A 22,356-nucleotide genomic window follows, 5' to 3' on the forward strand; every position below is an offset into this window, starting at 1 on the left:
ATAAATAATTGATACCTTCTCACTTAAGATTCTGCTGACACTGTGAACATTTTCGATTTCCCTACTGAACACATTTCCCGTGTTTAACCCGTAATGCACAGCGCTTTCTACAGTTGGGGCGGAACCGCGGTCGGACCGCATCTTCGGTCCAAACAAAGCTCCAGATTCGGTTTGGAAACGTACCGAGAAACCTCCCACTCATCGAGGTCTCGGTCCGATCGCTGTGTTCTCATCTGAACAAACCAACACACCTGAGGAGGAAACCGCTCCAGGGTTTGAAATGACAGCTCCAAACCTACTAGGTGTGATAATGCCCTAAGAGTAGACTGGAACTATTCTAGAAGAAGCAGCCCACAGCATTCCAGAGTTCCGGGTTGTCCGTCTATCCGTCCGTCCCATTCTCGTGAACGCGATATCTCAGGAACGCCTCGAGGGGAATTCTTCAAATTTGGCACAAACGTCCACTTGGACTCAAGGATGAACTGATTCGATTTGGGTGGTCAAAGGTCAAAGGTCAAGGTCACTGTGACCTCACGTCCGTCCCATTCTCATGAACGCGATATCTCAGGGAACGCCTGGAGGGAATATCATTACATCTGGCACAAACGTCCACTCGGACTCAAGGATGAACTGATTAGAATTTGGTGGTCAAAGGTCAAAGTCCAAGGTCACCGTGACCTCACAAAAGACGTTTTTGGGCCATAACTCAAGAATCCATACACTAATTATGACAAAATTTCACACAAATGTCTAATAGGATAAAATGATGAAGTGATGACATTTTATATCCAAAAGTTCAAAGGTCAACTTCACTGTGACATCATAATGTTTTGCTTACCACTGTAGCTGAGATAACGATCTTGGGTCATTCTACAAAAACGGTGGAAGTGCTGTCACTTACTTTTGCAGACACCAAAATCCTTTAAGTTGACCTAATAATCACATTAACTATATATGTTCAATGAATAAAGACTGTCCTTGCAATGATAAAATAAATGCGATTATTTCTAGCTGCTGGTGCTTTATTTGTTTTGAGGAATATCAAAGTTCATGCCCATGCAATTAAAGCGCTAAATGGATGAATAGGGGTAAAACTCCCTACAGTAGCAACCCCCTATTACATGGTGAGATTTTCTTTCTTTACCTCCTGCTTTCCTCCATTGTTGTCGTTACTGTGACTTCCTGCTCTGTCGGCCGCTAGCCTCACCTTGATAGCCACAACCAGCTCACTGCTGGCCACGCCCACACGACACACCCAAATGCTATACGCCCAAAAACATCATTGGAAAGCCAGTTTCAGGCAAATGGGGAATTTAGACATGAACACACAGACTCGATATTGTAGAATATAGTGTAAAAAACAACATATTGCGAGAAGATTTTCCTAAGCTGGTCTCTGAAGAGAAGCCTTTTCTGCTGGTATTGCCTGTATATTGTATAAATCAGTGTTTCTCAGCGTGGGGTCCGGGGACCACCAGGAGTCCATGAGGGGGTTCCAGGGGGTCCACAGGCAAATTGATGAATTGTTAAACTTCAGCATTATTTCATTTACAAGAAGTTAACACAATTAGAAAATGTAGAAGAATGACTGTTTTGATCATAGTTTCACTGTTATATCTCTGGCTACAATACAGATAGTCATGGAATTCTGGACAAAATCATATCTAACAATAAAAAATATTCTCAGATTTGGGTCCGAGACACAAAATCTCATCAAATGGGGGTCTGAGGCCCAAATGTGGACTAAAGTAGGGGTCTTTGATATGAAAAACATTAACCAAGCTAAGAAAGATCGGTGAAAAATAAGCAAAAGAGGAGAACCTAAAAAGACGCATTTCTTCATTAAAACCAACGCATTCCGGCATATCCCTCCATCAAGATTTTGTTGCCTGTATATATTGAAGGCCTCTGTGTTCAGCCCGTCTCTCTCTAACCTGTCTCACCCTCCCTGAGTTTTCTCCTGAGCTGGCCCTGCCGTCCCCACAGTGTCATCTCCTCCCACTGATATGAAAGCACATTCGGGGTCGCTAGGCGATGTAGGGAAGGAAAAAACAGCCGAGATGTTGACGTCCAACTTGCTATTCTCCTGCTGTGAGCCGGTCAGGGCTTTGGTAATGAGAGCCTGGGGACCTGGCTGAGCCCCGGTGTGAGTGTGTGTGTGTGTGTGTGTGTGTGTGTGAGAGAGAGAGAGAGAAAGAGAGAGAGAGAGAGGAGAGTGTGTCTATAATCTTCCTCGAGGACTTTATTGCTCGGTGTGTGTTTGTGTCTGTGTGTGTGCAGCAAGTGTATATGTACATTTGTGTGTGTGTGTATGTGTATAGATATATGTGTGTGTGTGTGTGTGTGTGTGTGTGTGTGTGGGTGTGTGTAGCTGAGGCTCACGGCCTGACAGGCTCAGTCACACGGAGAAACATATTGTGGAGCGAGTGGTAAGCCGATGATAACCATGAACAACCCCCCCCCCCCCCCTCCTCCCTCCTCTCCACCACCCCTCACACCCCACACACACACACACACACACACACCACCCCACCCCTCCCAACCCCTTCTCTCCCTCCATCCTCTCTGCCCCCCCTCCCCCCCTCCCCCCCCTCTCTAATCGGCAGGCTAATTGACTCAGCCAGATTTGGCAACAGGCTTATTAGTGTCATTTCACACAACAAGGAATGACCTACGCAGACGGTGCAGCAGTGACAGTCGAGACCGAGCGCGCCCTGCGACGCTGTGATCACCAGATCCCGTTTCACACACACACACACACACACACACTGCAAAAAAAAAAAAAAAAAAAATTCCCCCTCAGCTGACGCGATAACCTATCGTTTCGTACGAGGGTTCGGGCCGATGCGAGGTTATGAAGGCTTTGATACTGATATTTTTTTTTTTTTTTTTTTTGCAGAATTTCAATATCGTTTTCATGCAGAAAAATTAGTACAGTATTCAGTGTTCAAAATGGCTCATTAGAATCAAGTCGGGTTCAGGGCCTCCCATAGACAATCAAGTGTAGTATTGATCAATTCTACAATACATATGTAAGCAATCAAACTGCATCATATCAGAGGTGGACCACACTGTCTGGACCAGATCTGGTTTTTAATGAAAGGACAATATCTGCCCCATATATCAGTCTTTTTCATATTGCTGTTGCTGTGCATTTAATAAGAACCAGCAGGGATCTCATTGCCTTACCTAGGCCTGCTTGTTTTTAAGCCTTAACTCAACAGTCATGCTGGTTCTCTCATTCTGCCCTTTTCAATCTCTCTCTCCCTCTCCCACACACACGCACAGGCACAAACACATACACACTAACACAGCATCCTGAGGCTGGGGTGAACTTCCCTGGGTAGCTGTGAAATTTAATGGCACCCGCATTGGTGTCATTCAGCAGGCTACCTACAAGTAAGCAAAGTGTGTGTGTGTGTGTGTGTGTGTGTGTGTGTGTGTGTGTGTTTGTCTGGTAAATGAATGGAGCTGCTCCCCAGGGGAAATGCATTGACTATGGTTTTGTCTATTGATTAATCCTTCAAGATTACCCAAATTCTGCTTGATGAGTGTTTGTGCGCGTGCATACGTGTGTGTGTGTGTGTGTGTGTGTGTGTGTGCATGTGCATGACCGCCCTTACCGCTGTGCGCGCTGAACCAGCGGGGTGCGATGTGCAGGGGCAAGGTGTCAGCCAGCGACCCCCGGGACCCCAGATAGAGCACCCCGTCCGTGTGGTGCCCTCCGCCCCCCGTGTCCTGGTAGCCGGTGCCGTGGGGGGCGGCGGTCGTGCCCGCCGACCCCCCTCCGGCTCGGTCCGAGTCCGTCCCTCTGGGGGTGTAGAAGCCGAAGGGCACGGCGGGACTGTGCTCGATGCCCATGCCGGCCACGGAGCTCACCGAGCGGCTCCGCAGGCCCATGGTGCCGCTCGGCCGGTAGTGGCCGAAGTGGGCCGAGGGTGGCACCGCGCTGTCATCCGTCGAGACGCCGGGAAAAGCACCCCGGGGCCGGCCCGCCGTGCTCTGCTTTCCCCCCATCCAAAGCGGGAGGCGAATGGGTGGGGGTTCTCGGCGAAAACAGGCGGGAGGGGGCTCGGCTCGATCCGCAACGGGGTCGAGAGAGCCGACACAGGCTGTCGCCCCCCTCCCCTCGCTCCTGTCTGTCTCTCGGCCTGCCTGTCTGTCTGTCTCGGCAGGCTCGTCAGCTCTGACTCTCCGCAGACGCAACAGCCCGTTTCCCTGCCGAGCGGAACATGAGCCAGCCCCGACGTCTGGATTCACCTCGCCCGCACAGGGGGGAAAAAAACCTCGACACAACCGTGGGGCTCTGGGTGACCGAGTTGAAACGATGCCCGAACCCCCGGAACGACGAGCCGCGGACGTGTCTCACACTCCCCGTTGATCTCCCAGGTAATCGGGACGGGTGTGTGTCACATCAGCGCGAGGCGGGGACGCAGCAGCAGCAACACGTTTATCCCGCCCGGCCCCCGGATCACAGCGAGCGCCGCAATGTTCACTCCGCTGCTCGCGCCTCATCTGATCGCGGACATCGTGACAACTGTTGCTGTCGGTCTGACCGCCGACACGACGGTCTGTCTCGTGAAACGACGCTTGTCTGTCCGGTCCGGTCCGGTAAGGTTTTTCTCCCCCCCCCTTCCCGCAACTCCCGGGCGGTCGTGAATCACCGGAGATCGGGGTCACAGTGAGCCGCTCCCCTGCGCTCTCGGATCGGCGCTCCGCTCCGCTCCTCTCCGCTCTTCTCCGCTCCTGCCGCTGCTGCTGCTGTTGCTGCTGCTGGCTCAGACAATGGAGGCGCCCAGTGCGCAAACTCGGATCATAAATACAGACAGGACAGGAGACAGCGCCGGGGAGAAGGGAGATACAGTTTGTTTGAATTCTCAATCAGGGGGGGGGGGAGTGGGTTTAGAGATTGTCTATAGCTTTATCTTTTCCACAGGGAGGCCTTTAGACGCATGTGGGTTTGCAAGGTGTGGCAGTCCACATATAGGCCTACCTTAGCCCTAAGAGACCAAAATGTCATCTTTTAGTCTTTATCATTGTAATGGGAAGAGCAAAGATCAAGCTAGAACAGGCAGGGATCTATTTGGGAGCCATGTCTACATAGAAAATCACATTTAGAGGAGCAGTTAGGACCAATGTTCCCTTTAAGGATGTGTCATTTTTAACACAGCTGTGATACCTTTCAACATAACCCATAATGTGCTTGTTAGTACCATGTATGCTGTTGTGAAGTAACACATACACACATTATCCCAAAGAAGAGACAGATGTTCAGAGTGACACATCTTACCTATATCTAATCATTTATCACACTGACTAAATAATAATAATATGTGGTCAGTCATTCGTCATTGCTGCACTTTGTCCCCAGAAATTGAGTCTGATTACATAAACACAAAATATACCATATTATGTCATGGGGACTCAAATGGCACCGAATGCTAGGAATGACTCATTTGGAGGTTTTGGTAATAAGTGACATTAGATAAAGGGACTTTGCCATATCTTAAGGTTTAGTGAATTGATACACCAGAGTTTGTTTACTGTTAATCAGGAGGAATGGAGGAACATTGTCTTTTATCATTATCTTCATTAGGCCTGCCTAATGCTGTCAGTACCAAGTTATACACAGATTTGTCCACCATATGTTAAATTATTGGGATTACAGGCTCACATATTTGGCATGGGATTACTTGGTCTAATCCCATACTGTATGTGTGTGTGTGTGTGTGTGTGTGTCCAATTAGGCTGGTTGCTTGGCCTTTTGTTTCCATGCAATAACACACGGTCAATCTTGTGGAGTCCTCTTGGCCTCGCTACCCAATAAGGCAAACTATGGCAAAGTGCTTAACTTCAATAGGCGTTAATATATCCTCCTATAATGACAGCAGGCCTATAAATGGTCTCTGTCTCTTTCTCAGGCACGCACACACACACGCAACAAAGCTGAGTATACAAAAATACTGTGAAGTGGCCCACACACACACACACACACACACAACTGACAGGGAAATACATGCAATCACAGGCTCGCCAGACTTTCAACTATGAAACTGCATAACATAAAAGAGAGAGAGAGAGAGAGAGAGAGAGAGAGAGAGAAAGACCAGGAATTCGGATGTAGAGACACAGCAGCACTAACAAGAGGCTGTACTGTTTTTATTAGTTTCACAATTCATATTCTGCAACAGAAAAATCACAATCGATCCCAGCTTGACTGCATCACATGTAAAATATGATTCAATTCAAATCATGCATTACATTATAAATATAATGTAATATTCAGTTAATACCTACAAGCTGTGAGAAACAAAACTGAAAGGAAAAAAAAACAAACTATTGAGACACAAATGAGTTAACGGCATTATTTTGTCCATCTTCTAATGCGATTCACATGACTGACTAACAGACTGCATTTGTCCTCAGTGACCTGACGGCATGCGGCAGCGACACGCTGCACTGCTGACACCTGCAGGCCGAGCGGGGTACTGCGCCTCCTCCACCGGATGCGATCACACCTACAGGTCGTTTTCTTTGAGGGGAACTAAAGTGAAAGAGTTGACTTGGTTGCATTTGGCGCGTTTAGGTTCACACTGACCGATTGAAAACAAAAGTCACATGACTCACAAGTAGCTGCATCGTGTAATCATGTCAATTCTGGGAAAAGAAATGAATAAAAAAGGAGAAACCCGCAGGCACACAATCACTTTGATTGAAAAGAGCAGAACTGAACGTTGATCAGGAGTTCTATCCAGGTATGCAGGATAATTAAGGAGCTATACTTCCCCTAAAACAAATAAACTCAACATTGTGAAATGCTTCAAGTGTAAAAAAAAAAGTGATTTGAAAACCCAAACTCAGTTCTGTACATCTATAAACAGGATTGTAACCCACGTTTTTCAGGTACAGTCCTCAGTTTACAATTATGAATCATAATTTACATCTATAAAGACAGGCACAGATTGTATTTTACAACTCTGGAAACATTTTATTCACATAAAATATCATATTTTATGTGTATTCTTCTGATTCTGGATCATGAGTAATGCATATTTTATATGCATATATTTACATGTTTTAGGAATGAGGATACAAACAGGCAAAAGTCTCAATGTAAAAAAAATATTCTGTACACCTATGCATCTCCATAAATGGAGATGCAAAATGAGAACTGTCATTCGTAGTCATAACATCATAATAATAACAATATACCATAAGGATTTCATTTGCAAAAATGGCTTACAATCCTGTTTATTACAAAATTGATTTTTTATGATTGAACCATTTCACAATCTTGGGTTTATGTACAATTTGTTTTGGGGTAAATATAGCTCCATATACAGTATAGTATATAGTATAGTTTTGAATGGATATCAGAAAGACATAATCATCAACTTTCCTCAAAGGACATACCTGCCTCAAAATCCTAAATGATGTTACAGTGCATGTGGTTAAAAACAATTGGTCAGGGAGAGAGAAAGCAGGAGCCTAACTAAGAATGTAGTTCCTATGGGTTATATTTCCTCAAGCCGAGATTTAATTAATGTGAATAACAGTAGAAAAATCAATCGAAAGAGCAACTGAATCGAGTTGCTCAAGTCTACTTTGGACTTTTGGCACAGAGCTGCAGCGCGGCTCTTATATCCTCAAATCATGTTATCGTTTAAAAGCTTGGAACACACTACACAAGTCTTATTGTCACTTACTCATGATATGAATTTGAAAATGAGAATAAGATCCATTGGCTATTTAGGGGGGTCAGGGGTCAGATAAAAAGCTTTATATTAGTGTCTTTTCATGAATTCTCACCTCGATTCCATTCAAAACGCATCTCTTAATTAGTACTGTTCTGTGTTTACCTCAAATCCTGTGTGGTTTACCTTCCAGTTCAGTTATGACTTGTGGTGTTGTTGAGCACTGGTACATAAAAAGTTCCAAATTTTTGTGGATCTACACATCATACCATCTTACTGCCTCTCTGGAATCCAATCGACAGAAATCCATCGTAGTCCTCGGGTGTGTCCTTAGTCAGTCGCCCAGAGTGACTATGCTGTCCGTGGCTCTCCTAGGAGTCAGAGGGGTTACAGGACTTTCCCGGGATTCATCAGGTTCTTGGGGTCGAGGGCGTCCTTGAGGCCCTGCATGGCCTCGATGGCCGCGGTGCCCATCTCCTCGCGCAGTAGCGCCTTCTTCCCCAAGCCCACCCCGTGCTCTCCTGTGCACGTCCCGTTCATGGCCAGGGCTCGCCTACGGGGGGGGGGGGGAAGCAAGTTGTGACTTTGTTTTATTGCACCAAAATAACTGAGATAACTGAGGCTCTTAAAGCAAACCCTGCATGTATACTAGGGATGGGGACGATATATCGAAATTCAATATATCGCGATACAATGTGACGATACGTATCGTGGGGCAGAAAAATGAATCGCGATATCAGCTCCGTTTTATTCTGCTGTAGTAAAAAATGTAAGAAAATGAGACGGCTTGACCATCACAATGAATTTTCAATCAACACTTAAAGTTCAGCACCTGGAATCAATATTAGAAAAGTAAAAAAAAAAAAAACAGTATCGGTGCATCACGGAAGAGGAGAGAGAGCTGAGAGTGAGCGAGGTGAATTTGTCTGGGAGAGGTGTGAACAGAGCGGTAAGGATTAGGGAAAGTGGGGGGAAGGATTAGGGGAAGAGAAAAGCGCCGGAGAGTGAATGACAGAAGGAGATAACGAGGAGAAGTCGGGCCCGTCTGCCTGGCTGGGCTCGGGGCGCAAAAATTCACCGGAGCTTGGAGCGTGAACGCCCCTTAAAACACTGGGATTAGTGTTGTCACGATAACGGAAATTTCGATACCAATGCAAGAGATTGAATTCCACAGTGAATTTTTTACAAAAGATACTTTGAACAAATGTGTCCTGCAAGCTGAAATTCCGCTTCAGCATCACCTCTGGAGGACGGAAATTTAAAAGAAGAAGAAGGATAGGATTGGCATCAAACAGTCCACAACGTCTTGAACTGGATCCCAGTCCACCTAAACTGGCTGACCAAACTGGAGCCAAATATGGAACCGACAAAAACCCAACTGACATCAAACCCCCATGTGCTAAAGCTACAAATCTCTCCAAGTAACTATGGTGACACAACGCAGCAAAAGGTCAGAGGTCAGCGGTTCGGGAACCACGCTACCTGGCGAGTCTCTCGGTGAAGAGGTGGACCCTCTGGACCTCGTCCGGGTCGCTGGGGTCCAGCACCATGAGGCAGTGGAAGTTCCCGTCGCCCACGTGGCCCGCTATGGGACCTGAGGGCAGACAGCAGGCACACACTCATCGTCACACTGGAAAACATAGGGTTTGGATGGAAAAGGGGGGATTTCTTAGGTGTTAGCAGGGTATCTTAAAACCTTATGAACGGATTTCCATGAAATGTGGCGGACAAATGTGTCTTGGGCCAAGGAAGATCCAGATCTGGGATTTCCGCCATTAGACGATTATCATTCTTAACCATAACTATGAAACCAACGGAGATAGAGACTTGATTTCAAATCCTAAGGGTATGTTTGCAGGATCAAGAAATCAGTTTAACGTGAAATTGAAGTGATAGGAATGATGCGTTTGTGTGTCACAGCAAATTGGAGAAATGTTCAGCATTGGTGGAGGTTTGCGCTCTCCGAGTGCAAATGTAATGAACAGTAGCTTCTAGTACAGTAGCTAGAAATGTAGCTTGTAATTAGGGCTGAACAATTAATCAAAATTTTATCGAAATCGCAATATGGCCTACTGCAATTTTCAAATCGCAGGAGGCGCAATATTTGTTAAAGGCGAAATGTGTGTCAAAATTGCATTTTAAATGAAATATTGTGGTGCTGCAGAGATGTCCTGGCCTACACATCATATTCTACAGACTTAAGAAAACATCTTTGTTTGGTACAGATCCCCACAAAAATCACACCATAATCATTTTAATATGTTTTTCAATGAAAATGAGAATAATGATGTAAAAATTATCATTCCCTCTAATATCGCAATCATATCGCAATTGCAATATCAGTCAAAATAATCGCAATTAGATATTTTTTCAAAATCGTTCAGCCAATTTAATATCACATCATTCATTAATAAGGTGTTCAACTGCCTAAAATTATTATTATTATTAACACAAATAGATGTTCAGATCACAGATTCACTTGCTGAATTGGAGACTCTCCCAGAGGAAGAAAAGGGAAAGTGACGCACCAATCATTCACATAAAGAGACATTCCCCATATATGACACAATAGTATTGTAGGTGGCATGGTCCCTGATGATGAATCGCCCATAGACATAAAGCATAACTGATGTCTCTACACTCTGCTCACCCGTGAGTCTGTTCTGAATCAGGTCTTCCTTCGTCTCCACTACGATCTGAGGCAGACGAGAGAGAGGGACACACACGTCTGTGGCGTAGGCCTGGGGGACGGACACACACACACACACACACACACACACACAGAGGTAAGGTAAGGTCACAGAATTGGAATTGCATCAAATGGTTGTCTTTTACCATCATTGCACTTTAAAGCGTTCATAAAGTGGGACATAAAATTGCCTCAGGATGGTTATGGGGGTTAGTGTAGCACAGAGATATGAGGCAATCCATATCTATACAGCGTAGTAATTAATTACCCTGTTTTCAGCATTAAAAAGCAGTATGAACAGGACATTTAAGTAGCATCAAGAAACTTGGGCTCTAATGGTATTGAGTTTTCCCCACAGTGAGTAGAGAGAGGTGTAATACTGTGGTTAGCGATAATAATGTAATACTGCCAATTCGCCTTTGCGGAATAGGCCTAATGAACAGTACTACCCATCCCTCACCCAAGGGCAACTTAAAGGAAAAATCCCCCCTCTGATACTTTTACACTGTAAGACATCATCAATCGGTGATGTTCAATGCATTACAGGAGTTATTTTGTGAAGAAATATCAGTGGAGAAATTGGTCTCTCTCCTCTTCTAAGTTAAGAGTTTAGACACTTTAGGGCTATTTTCATATTGGCGTAATGCGGCTAAAGTTGAGATATATTCAACTCGGTGCCCAGGGCAGTGCGCCAAAACGTGCCATGTCCAAAACACATGGCACATAGTTTGAAGAAGAAGTGTGCCACATGCGACCAAACCGTTGAAAATAACTGGAATAAGGCACAGACGCTTTCAAAAAAGTTTCCTATGTGATCACAGCTTGATATAGCTCAAATACAAGAAAAAACAGGAACAGGCTTAGAAATGATTTTAAGAGTAACTAAACCCCAAACCCAAGTATGTGTAAAGCCTGACATCTTAATGGTAAAAGCATGCTACTGAAATCGCCATCTGCTATTGGCTGATCTAATCAACTACACTTGTGGTTTAGTTACTCTTTAAATAACAATAGTATCAAATTTTGTCATTTAGTGGGAAGAAGGGCAATTGTTAAACCAAAATTACTTCGACCTACTCCTATTAAAGTAAATGGGGGAGACACTCCATTACAATATAATTGTATATCTATCCTGCTTAAGATTTGCAAATAGCCAGACTTGCTCACCTTGCAGCCAGGTCTGAGTGCCAGAGCAGCGTACCAGGCGTCATGGCGGGCTTTCCACAAGCGGTCGCGTGTTTCTGCGTCTCGTGCCCATTGGAAATCTGAACCGCGATTGGCCTGAGTGATCTCCTCTACGGAGACAAACACCAAAATGCATGAGTTGTCACACATCATAACGATGCTGTAACCACAAAATCTCCGGGTAGGCTATGTCTGATATGTCTAGTGTAGCATTTTCATTAGGTCCTTGTTGAACTGTCTTACAAGCCTGTGGAAGTTCCTGCTGCTCCTGACGCTAGTTTTCACTGCAGTTGTATTGGAAGATTTGATTTTTCCATTTCACTACAATTCAAATAGCTTGTGGAAGCGTTTGGCTAGCTAGCAGAAGATTCATTTCAAGTTCCCTGGTTTCCTGATAAGGTAAGTCGTGTCGTTTTACAACATTAGATTGTTTAATGTAGGTTTTGCATATTGATTATTTGACTTCTTTGTTGCAAGTTGGCTTAATCCTTTGTTGAGGATGTGACGTTAGCATAGTAGGCCTTGCTAAGTGTATGTTAGCAGTAATGTGGCAGTAGTAGCGAGTACATATTGATTTGATTTGATTTATAACTGTTATATTTCAGGTAGCTTTTTCATCTTCATACCAAACCCTTTGTTGTCTCAATAAGTGGTGTTGCTAAAAGATTAGCATTTGTCTGTATCCATGTCTGTCTTAGAAAAACATACTTGTTACATTTATTTGTGATGCTAACAGCTGACAAGCATGCAACTAGCGCCAAGCTTGGATTTAAAACTTGATAAAAAAGAAACCAAAAAAAAAACATGGCTGGCAACTAGAAACAAATTTCTTCATCCTTTAAAATGTTATTTGTCAGAGATATTCGGTTTTCATCAACAGCAATATTATGCGGCTTCACTTTTTGTTAGAATGTTCCCTCTGCTTTAGCTTGTGACTGAGACACACACACCTGTTGTGTTGACCTGCTCCTCAAGACTCCTCTCGGTACCGTGGAACTCCAGGAAGAGAGTCGGGCTGACGGGGTAGGACAGAGAGTTGAACCTGTTGCACGCATCTATCATCACATCGTCTAGAAACTCTGGAAAACACACACACACACACACACACAGTCACGCACAGGTTTTATCTTTCTTTTATCTTCTACTTCATGCTGAAGTGAGAAGATGACCTGGTTAGCGAGAAATAACCTTTTCACTCATATTCAGATCCCCCCCCGATCCTTGTGTTTTATACACGGGCCAGACTAGTCTCAATGGCCTCAAGATAAATGTGACCCATTCAAAACTTGGAGGGAATCTTGACTGCATACAATGGCAAAACGCAGCTGGTCGAATACAGGTTCTGATGTGATCAGAGATAGGGACTCGAGTCGCATGACTTGGACTGGAGTCACAATTTGAATTGCTTGAGACTTGACTTGATGCATGAAGAGAAGACTTGAGACTTGACTTAGGTTTTGTTGACTTGGGACTTGACTCTGACTTGTACTCTGATGACTTGAAAAGGTTTCTAAAGTCTTGACTTGAGATCTTGTGTTTGTGTAAATGACTTAGATTGAAAGTGATGAGATTTGTTCCAGCAGACGACTGAATTTAAATTCTGTTTTCTGAATTTGTATGGAATGATTGAATTTATTGAAGTTGAAACTGATTATAGAAATCAAACTCATGATGCTCTTACCAAGTTTTTATCCTATTAAAACCATATTGCATTGAAAAGTTTTCTTTAAGATATTAAATTGATACTGGACTCTTGATTTGTTCTGACTTGACTTGGTGTTCTACATTTAGACTTGGGACTTGACTTGAGACTTTTGCCTCAAGAATTGAGACCGACTTGGGACTTTAGCAAAGTTGACTTGGTCACACCTCTGGATGCGATATCTTCCTGCTTGAGTATATACAGATAGATGTGAAAAACAGACACTCAAAATTTTGAGTTTGTTGTTAAAATTGACTTTAAAGGTCTGAAGAAATAGAAAACGTCACGTCCAAGTCCACCATCCACCCTACTGTGCAAGCAGCGGTCTCCACATGTGTGTGGCGGGCGGCCAGTGCTGCCTCGAGCACGCCATGAACAATTCCTCAACTTGCAAAGCTGCAACCTCCATAACGGTTTATGTTTGTTTATCATTTGTCTTGCTGACAAAATAGCATGTAAACGCCACGCTGTTCAGCAGCCGACTTGGAAGTCTCCGATTTTGGACTTTCCCGCGAGCACATGAACGCACCATAATAGTCTTGGCTAAAAAAACGATAATCGTCTAATGGCAGAAATCCCAGATCTGGATCACCACCAAAAAGGAATGAATTGATCCTTGGGCCAAGAGCGATCTGTCCACCACATTTCAGCCCAATCCATTCATTACTTTGAGAAATCTTACTAACAGACAGACAGAGAGACAGACAGAGGTGAAAACATAACGTCCTTCCAACTTCACTGGCGGATCAAACAAATAAACATCCTTTTATGATTCAGCATTGTGGCCTTGTACAGTATATGGCTCTTATTTTCAAGTAGTCCAAATGGTGGACCTGGACATATGGTTTCTGCAGACTTTTTAGTGGATTTTAACAACCTGTTCCAATTGAATGTCTATTTTTCTCAGATTTCGGTCTTAAATATACTGAGGGAGAAAGCCATTGATTGGTTAATGATCGATTCCCTCCGATATGCCCTCCTCACCGATGCGAGCGATGGGCACTCCTGCCTGTAGGACCTGCACGGTGCTGTCCACCGCAGCCTGGACGGAGGGGAAGGAGCAGACGGCCGACACCATGGCTTCTGGGATGCCGTAGAGACGTAACGTTGTCTTGGTGATGATCCCCAGGGTGCCTTCTGAGCCCACAAACAGGTTAGTCAGGTTGTAGCCTGCCGACGTCTTCCTGAGGGACGATGATGTTGTGGAAAGACGTGAACCTGAATTAGAAGCTTTAATGTCTCATTTGGGAACCGGGCTGAAGTAAAAGTTCCATAGTGGGGGCTTGACTGATACGGGTTTTTGAAGTCCAATACCAATATTTATTCAGCCGATATCCAAAATCTTTGAATTTTTGAATTTTCATTAATAAAACATATTAATTAAACAGATTCATGCATACTTGTGTAGAGTCGGATCAAAATACCAAATCAAAAGTTCAGGTTAAGGTCTTCCCATAGACAGCCAGTGTAGTATTGATCAATTCTACAATAAATATGTAAACAATCAAACTGCATCATATCCATCATATCAGAGGTGAACCATACTGACTGGACCAGAACTGATTTTTAATCAATATTGGCCCCATATCATGGCAAAACGATATATCAGCATAAGCCTATTGCATAAAGAATACGGTCCAAAGCTCATCACATTGTACACTCACTGTCCATTTAAAAAATTAAGCAAACAGATTCCTAGCTGTGCTGCCAAATTTTGATTCAGCAATACTTGGGCCATTAAGCAACAACAGAACGCAACTGGCTACCGACAAAAAAAAAATTTTAATCAAAAATTAAGCAGTTCAGCTGAAACTTTAAACAGTTGCTTGCAGTATGGACATTATGTACATGTCTTAATCTTATTTCATTATGAGCTAAATGGCATAACTGAAGCTAGATTTTCTCTCTCCAGACAATAAAGCTTACAGACTTTTTTGACTTTGTTTTTGTGTTAATATGTTTTTGTTGTTAATATGGTTCTTCACTAGAGTTTGAAGTATAAATGAAGTCTAAGTATAAATATCATGTGACGTATAAATATCAGTAGTTCATAGGGTCTTACAGCAAGGAACTGTTTACTTGGGAGAATTGGTTATTAATGAATGTAACAAGCCTACAGGAATACCAAAACTACTGAAAAAGTAATATTAACTCTTTAATAACCAATTAAAGAGTAAATTATGCATGTCAAGGTATACGCCATAATAAGATCCTCTTTCCATCTGCATTGTTGCTGGGGTACCTGGGTCGTCGGCCCTTCCCAGCCGTGTGCACGACCGTCCCGTCAGCCAGCACCACCTCCAGGTTCAGGACGTTTTCTCTCATGGTCCCGTAACGCACTGCGTTGGTGCCGGACGCGCTGGTCGCGGCCATACCACACAGAGACGCGTCGGCTCCGGGGTCTGGGGACGACAACAGCACATCGCTAGCGTTCCTTTAATTATTAAACAGATGGAAGGAAAATAAACATAAGCACAAAATACATATATTCTTACCTAATCCTATACTAGTAATACCGTAGTTCCTCTAATAGTCAATTAAAAGCCGGGTCTCCGATAATGTCCGGGGCCGTGGTCGACACGGACAAATAAAGGCCGGCCCCAAATACAGGCCGGGGAAAAAAAACAAAGGAAAAAACAACGGTGGATACCAGTAAACTCCTGGTGCCTGTTATATAATGTAACTGTAGTTTGTAGTAACGTACAAGTGCCACAAGATGGCAGTATGCCACAAGATGGCTCACCCGGCTGGAGTCTCTGGAGCGCGTTGCAGTAACAAAAAAACGGCTACCTAACGAACCCCGACAGAAGCAGATCAGAAAACAAGGAGGCTTCATACTAAAATATGAGCAAATATACTTATCAAACAGAGGGAATTAGAAATAAAGGCCTGTCTCTAATATAAGCCTGCTTCCAATAAAGGCCTGGTACCCTCTGCAGTTGAGGTAAATAAAGGCCCGGGCCAATATTAGAGGAAATACGGTAATACAGTCACTATATGGAAATCTAATTCTATTTATAGGGAGTGGCTAGAGGTTAGAGCAGCAGGCTTCTGCCCTTAAAGAGTAACTAAACCCCAAACCCAAATCTGTGGTGAAGCCTGACACCTAACGGTGAAAAGTAGGGTACTGAACTGGCCATCTGCTATTGGCTGGTCTTTGTGCCACCTGGAACATTCACTTCAACATTGAGAAAAAGCTTCACATGCATTCTTGATAGATGTGAGAATGCACAAGATTAAATATTGAGAAATGCTTTTTACTGTATGTGACTGACCAACAGGGAAATGGCAAAGTGAAAGATTTCCGCATGCTGGATTGATGCTCCTGGCATACATGACTGAGCAGGTTTTCTCTGAAACATTGCTGAATAAACCACAAAGACAGCATCGGTCCAGTACAAGGGGCTTTTTCATTATCCTCATATCCCCTTTATATCAAACACCTGGTCAGGTCTTTGGATGTGCATGCACTACTTCCTCATTCCAGTCATTGAGGATACTGTTGAGAACCTTGCACGTCACACCCAGGACTTGAGGGAATGGATGGGGATAGAGAAACGTCTATGACGAAATAACATACATCAGTCAGGGTGGAAGTCCCAGTGATAAGCGAGGTCGTCTCCCAACAGGAGGGCGGGGTTCAATCCCCCGTACGGCCATACTTGTCAAAAGTATCCTTCAGGAAGATACTAAAAGGTGCTGCGTGTAGCAGTTTAAAGGGACAATCAGTAATATTTTACTGGCTCTTTGCACAAAATGGCCATAATATTACAGCAGGGGTTCGCAAGTGTTGTTGATCAATGCCAGTCCCTCCACAGTCCGGTCTGTACTCTCTGTTTTGGTGGAAATGATCCACACCCCGCCTTGTGTTCGGAACTTCTTTCAGTTTCATTTGCGCAACCATGGAAGAACCAACTGCAACAAAGCCTCAAAAGCCCAACAAAGCCCGCAATGAGAAAGCCCGCTCCAAAACCAAGTGAACACTGCTGCAGCATTACAAAGGTGGAGACAGCTTAAGGACTCTTCAAGACCGATGTGGAGTTGGCCTTACATTTGTTGGACAGGTAAGCAACCTACGATGTAGCTAACGTTAGCCACACAAGCTACATAGCAAACGTTATCTCCAGTGTTTCCCCTGTAATTTTTTTCGTACAGTGGGGGGCGGGGCTTGTCGCTCTGTCCCCTCCCACACGTCGCTATTTGTCACTTAGATTATGAAGGTGCATCTCAGTAGAAATACATTTGATTTAAAAACATCTTGTGCATTTTCAGCAGCAGCACCATTACTGAATGACTATAGAAACACTACATAAACTTTAGAAAATGCTTTAGCATGGCAGGTCATGATTTTAGCGGCGGTGGCCCGTTACAGTGCAATATATATAGGGGATACACTGGTTAGCTTGCCACAGCTTTGCTGCGCATAAATAAATATCTGTCAAGCAATATGCTCACAAACAAACATGTGGCAAGTAAGTGGCTGAAGGGTATTGAGACTTGGGGAAGACACACATTTGCCGATGTTGTTGTAGCTCCTGTGGCTGCTGTTAGATATTACTGATTGTTCCTTTAAACATCAATATATTGTCAAATTAATTCTGATACCTTGGTACCGTAAAAAACATGAGCTCATGGTAGAGACGATCGGTAGCCTCTATCTCACACCAGTGGTATTGTTAGAGCTAGTGTTTCTCAAACTGAAGAGCACATTTCCTATAAATGACCCTGTAGCTTCCTGTTGCAAAGAGGATGTTGCTACTTCCCCCGCTGGCAGTTGAAGAACAGTGCCCTCTTTCTGTTTTGTGCTGTAAAGCAATCCAGCAGATTTCCCGCCAAATCTGACCTGGTGGCACACGTAAAATGCAGTGTAGAGGATGACAATCTTTTCTGTGATTGTCTTGTCTGTTTAAACTAACGTCTCAAAATTAATTTGGTAATGATTTATCGATGAAAATGATACACATAGCACGTAAGTGGCAGTAGCAACCAAACCTGTTACTTTTTTTTTCAAAATTATATTTATTGTTTTTTTGTTATTTTAAACCTGTTACTTTAACAGTGTTATTACCTTGCTCTACCCACTATGGAAGCCCATTTCCACCAGTGTGATGAAAAAAAAAAGATCCTGTAAGTCATTATAATGAGAAACTTTCTCAAAATAATGACTTAGTATCTCAAAATGAGTTAGTATCTCAAAGATACTAAGTCATTATTTTAAGAAAGTTTCTCATTGTTTTGAGATACTAAGTCATTATTTTGAGAAAATTTCTCATTATTTTGAGATACTAACTCATTGTTTTGAGATACTAAGTCTTTATTTTGAGGAAGTTTCTCACTATTTTGAGATACTAAGTCAAAATATTGAGATACTAAGTTTCTCATTATTTTGAGAAAGTTTCTCATTATTTTGAGATACTAAGTCATTATTTTGAGGAAGTTTCTCATTATTTTGAGATACTAACTCATTATTTTGAGAAAGTTTCTCATTATAATGACTTACAGGACTGGCAGAAATGGGCTTCCATAACCCACCGAGCTACAAAACATCAATGCCACTGACCGACAGGAAACCACAGGCCAGTGTCTCGCAGGTAGGAGTTGAGGGCCTTGCGAGTCACGCCGGGCTCCACCGTCACGTCAAAATCCTCCTGGTGGAGATCCAGAACCTGGTCCATGTTCCTCAGACTGAAGCACACACCACCCTGAGGGGAGGGGGAATAAACTTGTAGACATACAAGTACAAAGGCACACAAATGTATTTTCATACTGCCTACATTTCATAGTTCTGGTGCATTTCCATATGGTACATATTTTTCATTCATGTTTTCTTTAAGTATGTTCTACTGCTGTTATTTTGCACACTTCATACATCCTGGAATTCATATATTTTCATACTTTTCATTCACACACAAACAGAAAGGGCGTCTTCTCTCTCACCTTCAAGGCGCTGACCCCTCCCTCCAGGCCTGTTCCGGTGCCAAAGGGGATGATGGGAAGGTGGTGGTGGTAACAGATCTTGGCCAGGGCGCTGACCTCCTCCACACAGCGAGGAAACAACACCACGTCTGGGGGACGACATCTGGACAGCAGCAAAATCACCCACTTATTATTCTCCATAATGTTTCCACTGTCTGAGCAGCACATTTATCCCATTGTAGAATTCAGTTGGAGAGAGTGTATTCATAGAGGCTTTGCAGTTGCTTCACAAATGTCCTATCAACCACAGATGGCGGCATTGTGGAGGTCCATTTGACAACTGGCTGTGCACAAATACTGTGTAAATATGTAACAACCAGGCTAGAAAAAGAGATACCTGAAAAAGATTGTTATGGTGTGAATACTCTGATGAGGTGGATTTGTTTCCAAATGTAGGTTAATGTGACACAGTAAACTGTCTTGTCTTTAGCTCTAGTCTCTACTCCAAAACACTCTGAGTTGTAGCTTGAGAAGAGTCAGCTCAGTTAACCTGAACAAACTGTTAGCTAGCTGACTAGCCAGCAGGCTCATTTAGCAAAGCAACTGATGTTGTTGTTAACATGTGACTAACTAGCAACTATTAACATTAGCTTGTGCTACATATGTTAGCAAATAAGATGCGTTACAAGAAAAAAGTATGGTTAGCTAACCAGATACTATGTTAGCTAGCTATGATACCCAAATGATACCTAAATGTATCATTCACTTGCCATGTTGTTGTAACTTTTCTTGTTTTCTTTTTTCTATGTGTAGACCTACATACATTATATATACGGTATAGAGTAAATGTACTAAGATACTTTGTGTAATACAATTTTGTGTTGCTTATGTAGTCAGATGACTTATTTCTCAGAACTAATTGGTCATTCGACATTGATTAGTAGTCAAGTCAAGTCAAGTTTATGTATATAGCACAATTCATACACAGGGCAACTCAAAGTGCTTTACATGATTAAAAGAGAGAAATAAAAACAGAGATGGATAAGATAAAAGTAAATAAGTAAAAGTAAGAAAATTAAAAACAAGAAAAGAGTTTCTGAACACTTAAAGTTAGAGTAAGGGCAACATTATAAAATCAGTAAGAGTGTTACAGTATAAAAATCTAAGTTCTGTCAATACAAGTAAATACATACATAAACCGCACGCACGTATTTACATATATTTGGAGTTAAAGTGCTAAGAGTTTAATTATAGGCGATGGAGAACATAAAAGTTTTAAGCCTAGTTTTAAAAGTGGTTACAGTTGGAGCATGTCTAAGATCATTTGGAAGGCTGTTCCAGTTGTATGCGGCATAGTAAGCGAATGCTGCCTCACCATGTTTTGTTCTGACTCTTGGAACGGTTAATAGTCCAGACCCAGCTGTTAGTAGATGAGTTGCACCTGTCTAGACCCATGTTTATTTATTCAGCACTGCAAAGCATATCTGGATACTTACCCTGATGAAGGAAAATTTGTGAAAATACAATAACATATGCATTATGATATATAATTTATACATATTTTGCATCAGAGTTACGCGAGTGGGAATCCCAGGTTCATCTGAGCAGATGAACATGGGATTCTACTTTCCCATATCCTCCACCTTTGAGATCCTGTGGTTGTCTCCTGTCCTAGAACCCTGATTATCATTTCCTTTCTTCTATTGTCACACCACTTGTTGCTGCATAAGTTTCGAATAAAATGCTAATCATAAGAAAACAGTGAGAGAGAGAGGAGAGAGAGGAATAGGCATTAGCACATAACGTCTAACTGACTGGTGTTTGTTATGCAATGAGGGAGAGTGTGTGGCTTTGTGTGACGGAGGGAGAGAGAGAGAGAGAGAGAGAGAGAGAGAGAGAGAGAGAGAGAGAGAGACTGACCTGTGTACAGACTCGTCCTTGCCGTGTTGCTCTCGGACAGCTTCACCCAACAAGACGGCATCCTCACCACATACAGACCTGAACGCAGAGACCACCCTCTGCAGACCAGCACTCTGGACACACACACACACACACACACACACAGGTGGAGAAGGAATCATTAACAGAGAGTGGGGTGGAGAGAGAGAGAGTGAACATTGTACACTGTTGTGAACAGTACACTACAGCTGAATTGAATAGTACACTGAAAAGTAACACCAATATGTTCTAGGTGTGCATCAATATATTGTTGTCATATATTGTTTGGTTTTGCTTACCATAGAGGTTTGGAATGACTAAATTTGGATTCATGGATATGAGATTTTGCTATGAGAATCATCAGATTAGTAATATACCAGTTTTCCCAACTTTTTCACATTAGAGATATGCATTAGTTTGTTGCTGATGTGCTTACTGAACCCAAACAATACATTTTCTGGACAAAGGAGTGAAATCAGAGTCAAAGTTTTCAATCACTAATGTGCACAAGCAGATGTGCGTGTATGGGCACAGTCAGTGTCTGGAGAAATGGTCAGTGTCTGGATAAATGACGCAGTTTCCCGGGTTCAAACGGGTCACAGGGGTCAAACGTGGTCACTTTGTCCCTTATCTTATCTTCCCTTCCACTGGCTTTACTGTATACAGTCTGTACTGTGCATGAGTGAACACACACAACTCCCAACAGTCTCGCGCTGCTGTTGCACTGCATTGGCATTGACTTTGTTGCTTTAGGTTAACTTTCATACTCGTATGAAAGTAGCTAGGCTATTTTAAACTGCACTTACTCTTGCAGTGTCTCCCGTTCTGATGCTGCGACACTGCACGAAAGCAGGCAGGTGAGGCAGCAGGCGCCGGGTCGGTGTCAAGCCGAGCAACATGGTCACCGAACACCGAACTACAAGCAACAAAGCTCAGCTGGCATGACGCTCCCAGCAATTCACCGACTGTTTGACAGCTGAAACGTCGCTAGCGAGAACAAAAACGAGACTTCCGGTATGGTTTTTCAGAATAAAAACCTCAAAAACGTACAAACGTCCACATCACTCAAATATTGACTACAAAAACAAAAAAACAACAAATTAAGAAATAAAATACAACTTCAAATGCACCTCATGTTTTCATAGGGCAATAACGGTTCTATTACTTTGATAAAGTTACCCTTTAGATTTAAATAGAGAACATTTTTGGCTACACCGATGAAACACTACACA

The 22,356-nt window shown here is 43.1% G+C and overlaps 2 protein-coding genes across 2 annotated transcripts; both read right to left on the bottom strand.

The window, feature by feature from the left end:
- Positions 1-1,144: 1,144 nt before the first annotated feature.
- Positions 1,145-4,017, bottom strand: znrf1 (zinc and ring finger 1; the record flags this gene model as incomplete). The annotated part of the gene is made up of 3 exons (XM_071547082.1): positions 3,624-4,017; positions 1,944-2,106; positions 1,145-1,262 (listed from the first exon to the last, which is right to left on the bottom strand). Coding segments are annotated over exons 1-3 (675 nt in total), but the record flags the coding sequence as incomplete, so codon positions are not given.
- A 3,255-nt stretch (positions 4,018-7,272) lies between these two features.
- Positions 7,273-22,076, bottom strand: ldhd (lactate dehydrogenase D). The gene is made up of 11 exons (XM_071547086.1): positions 21,931-22,076; positions 21,107-21,219; positions 19,208-19,349; positions 18,831-18,972; positions 15,513-15,672; positions 14,255-14,454; positions 12,519-12,647; positions 11,551-11,678; positions 10,345-10,435; positions 9,177-9,288; positions 7,273-8,247 (listed from the first exon to the last, which is right to left on the bottom strand). The coding sequence occupies exons 1-11, from the start codon at positions 22,021-22,023 to the stop codon at positions 8,082-8,084; spliced, it is 1,476 nt and encodes a 491-aa protein (XP_071403187.1). The 5' UTR covers positions 22,024-22,076; the 3' UTR covers positions 7,273-8,081.
- Between the last annotated feature and the right edge of the window lie 280 nt (positions 22,077-22,356).

The sequence above is a fragment of the Centroberyx affinis genome, unplaced genomic scaffold (assembly GCF_046629955.1).
Source record: "Centroberyx affinis isolate AG114_WGS23_722 - 3 ecotype Tasmania unplaced genomic scaffold, CSIRO-AGI_Caff_v1 ptg005652l_1, whole genome shotgun sequence".
NCBI lineage: Eukaryota > Metazoa > Chordata > Actinopteri > Beryciformes > Berycidae > Centroberyx > Centroberyx affinis.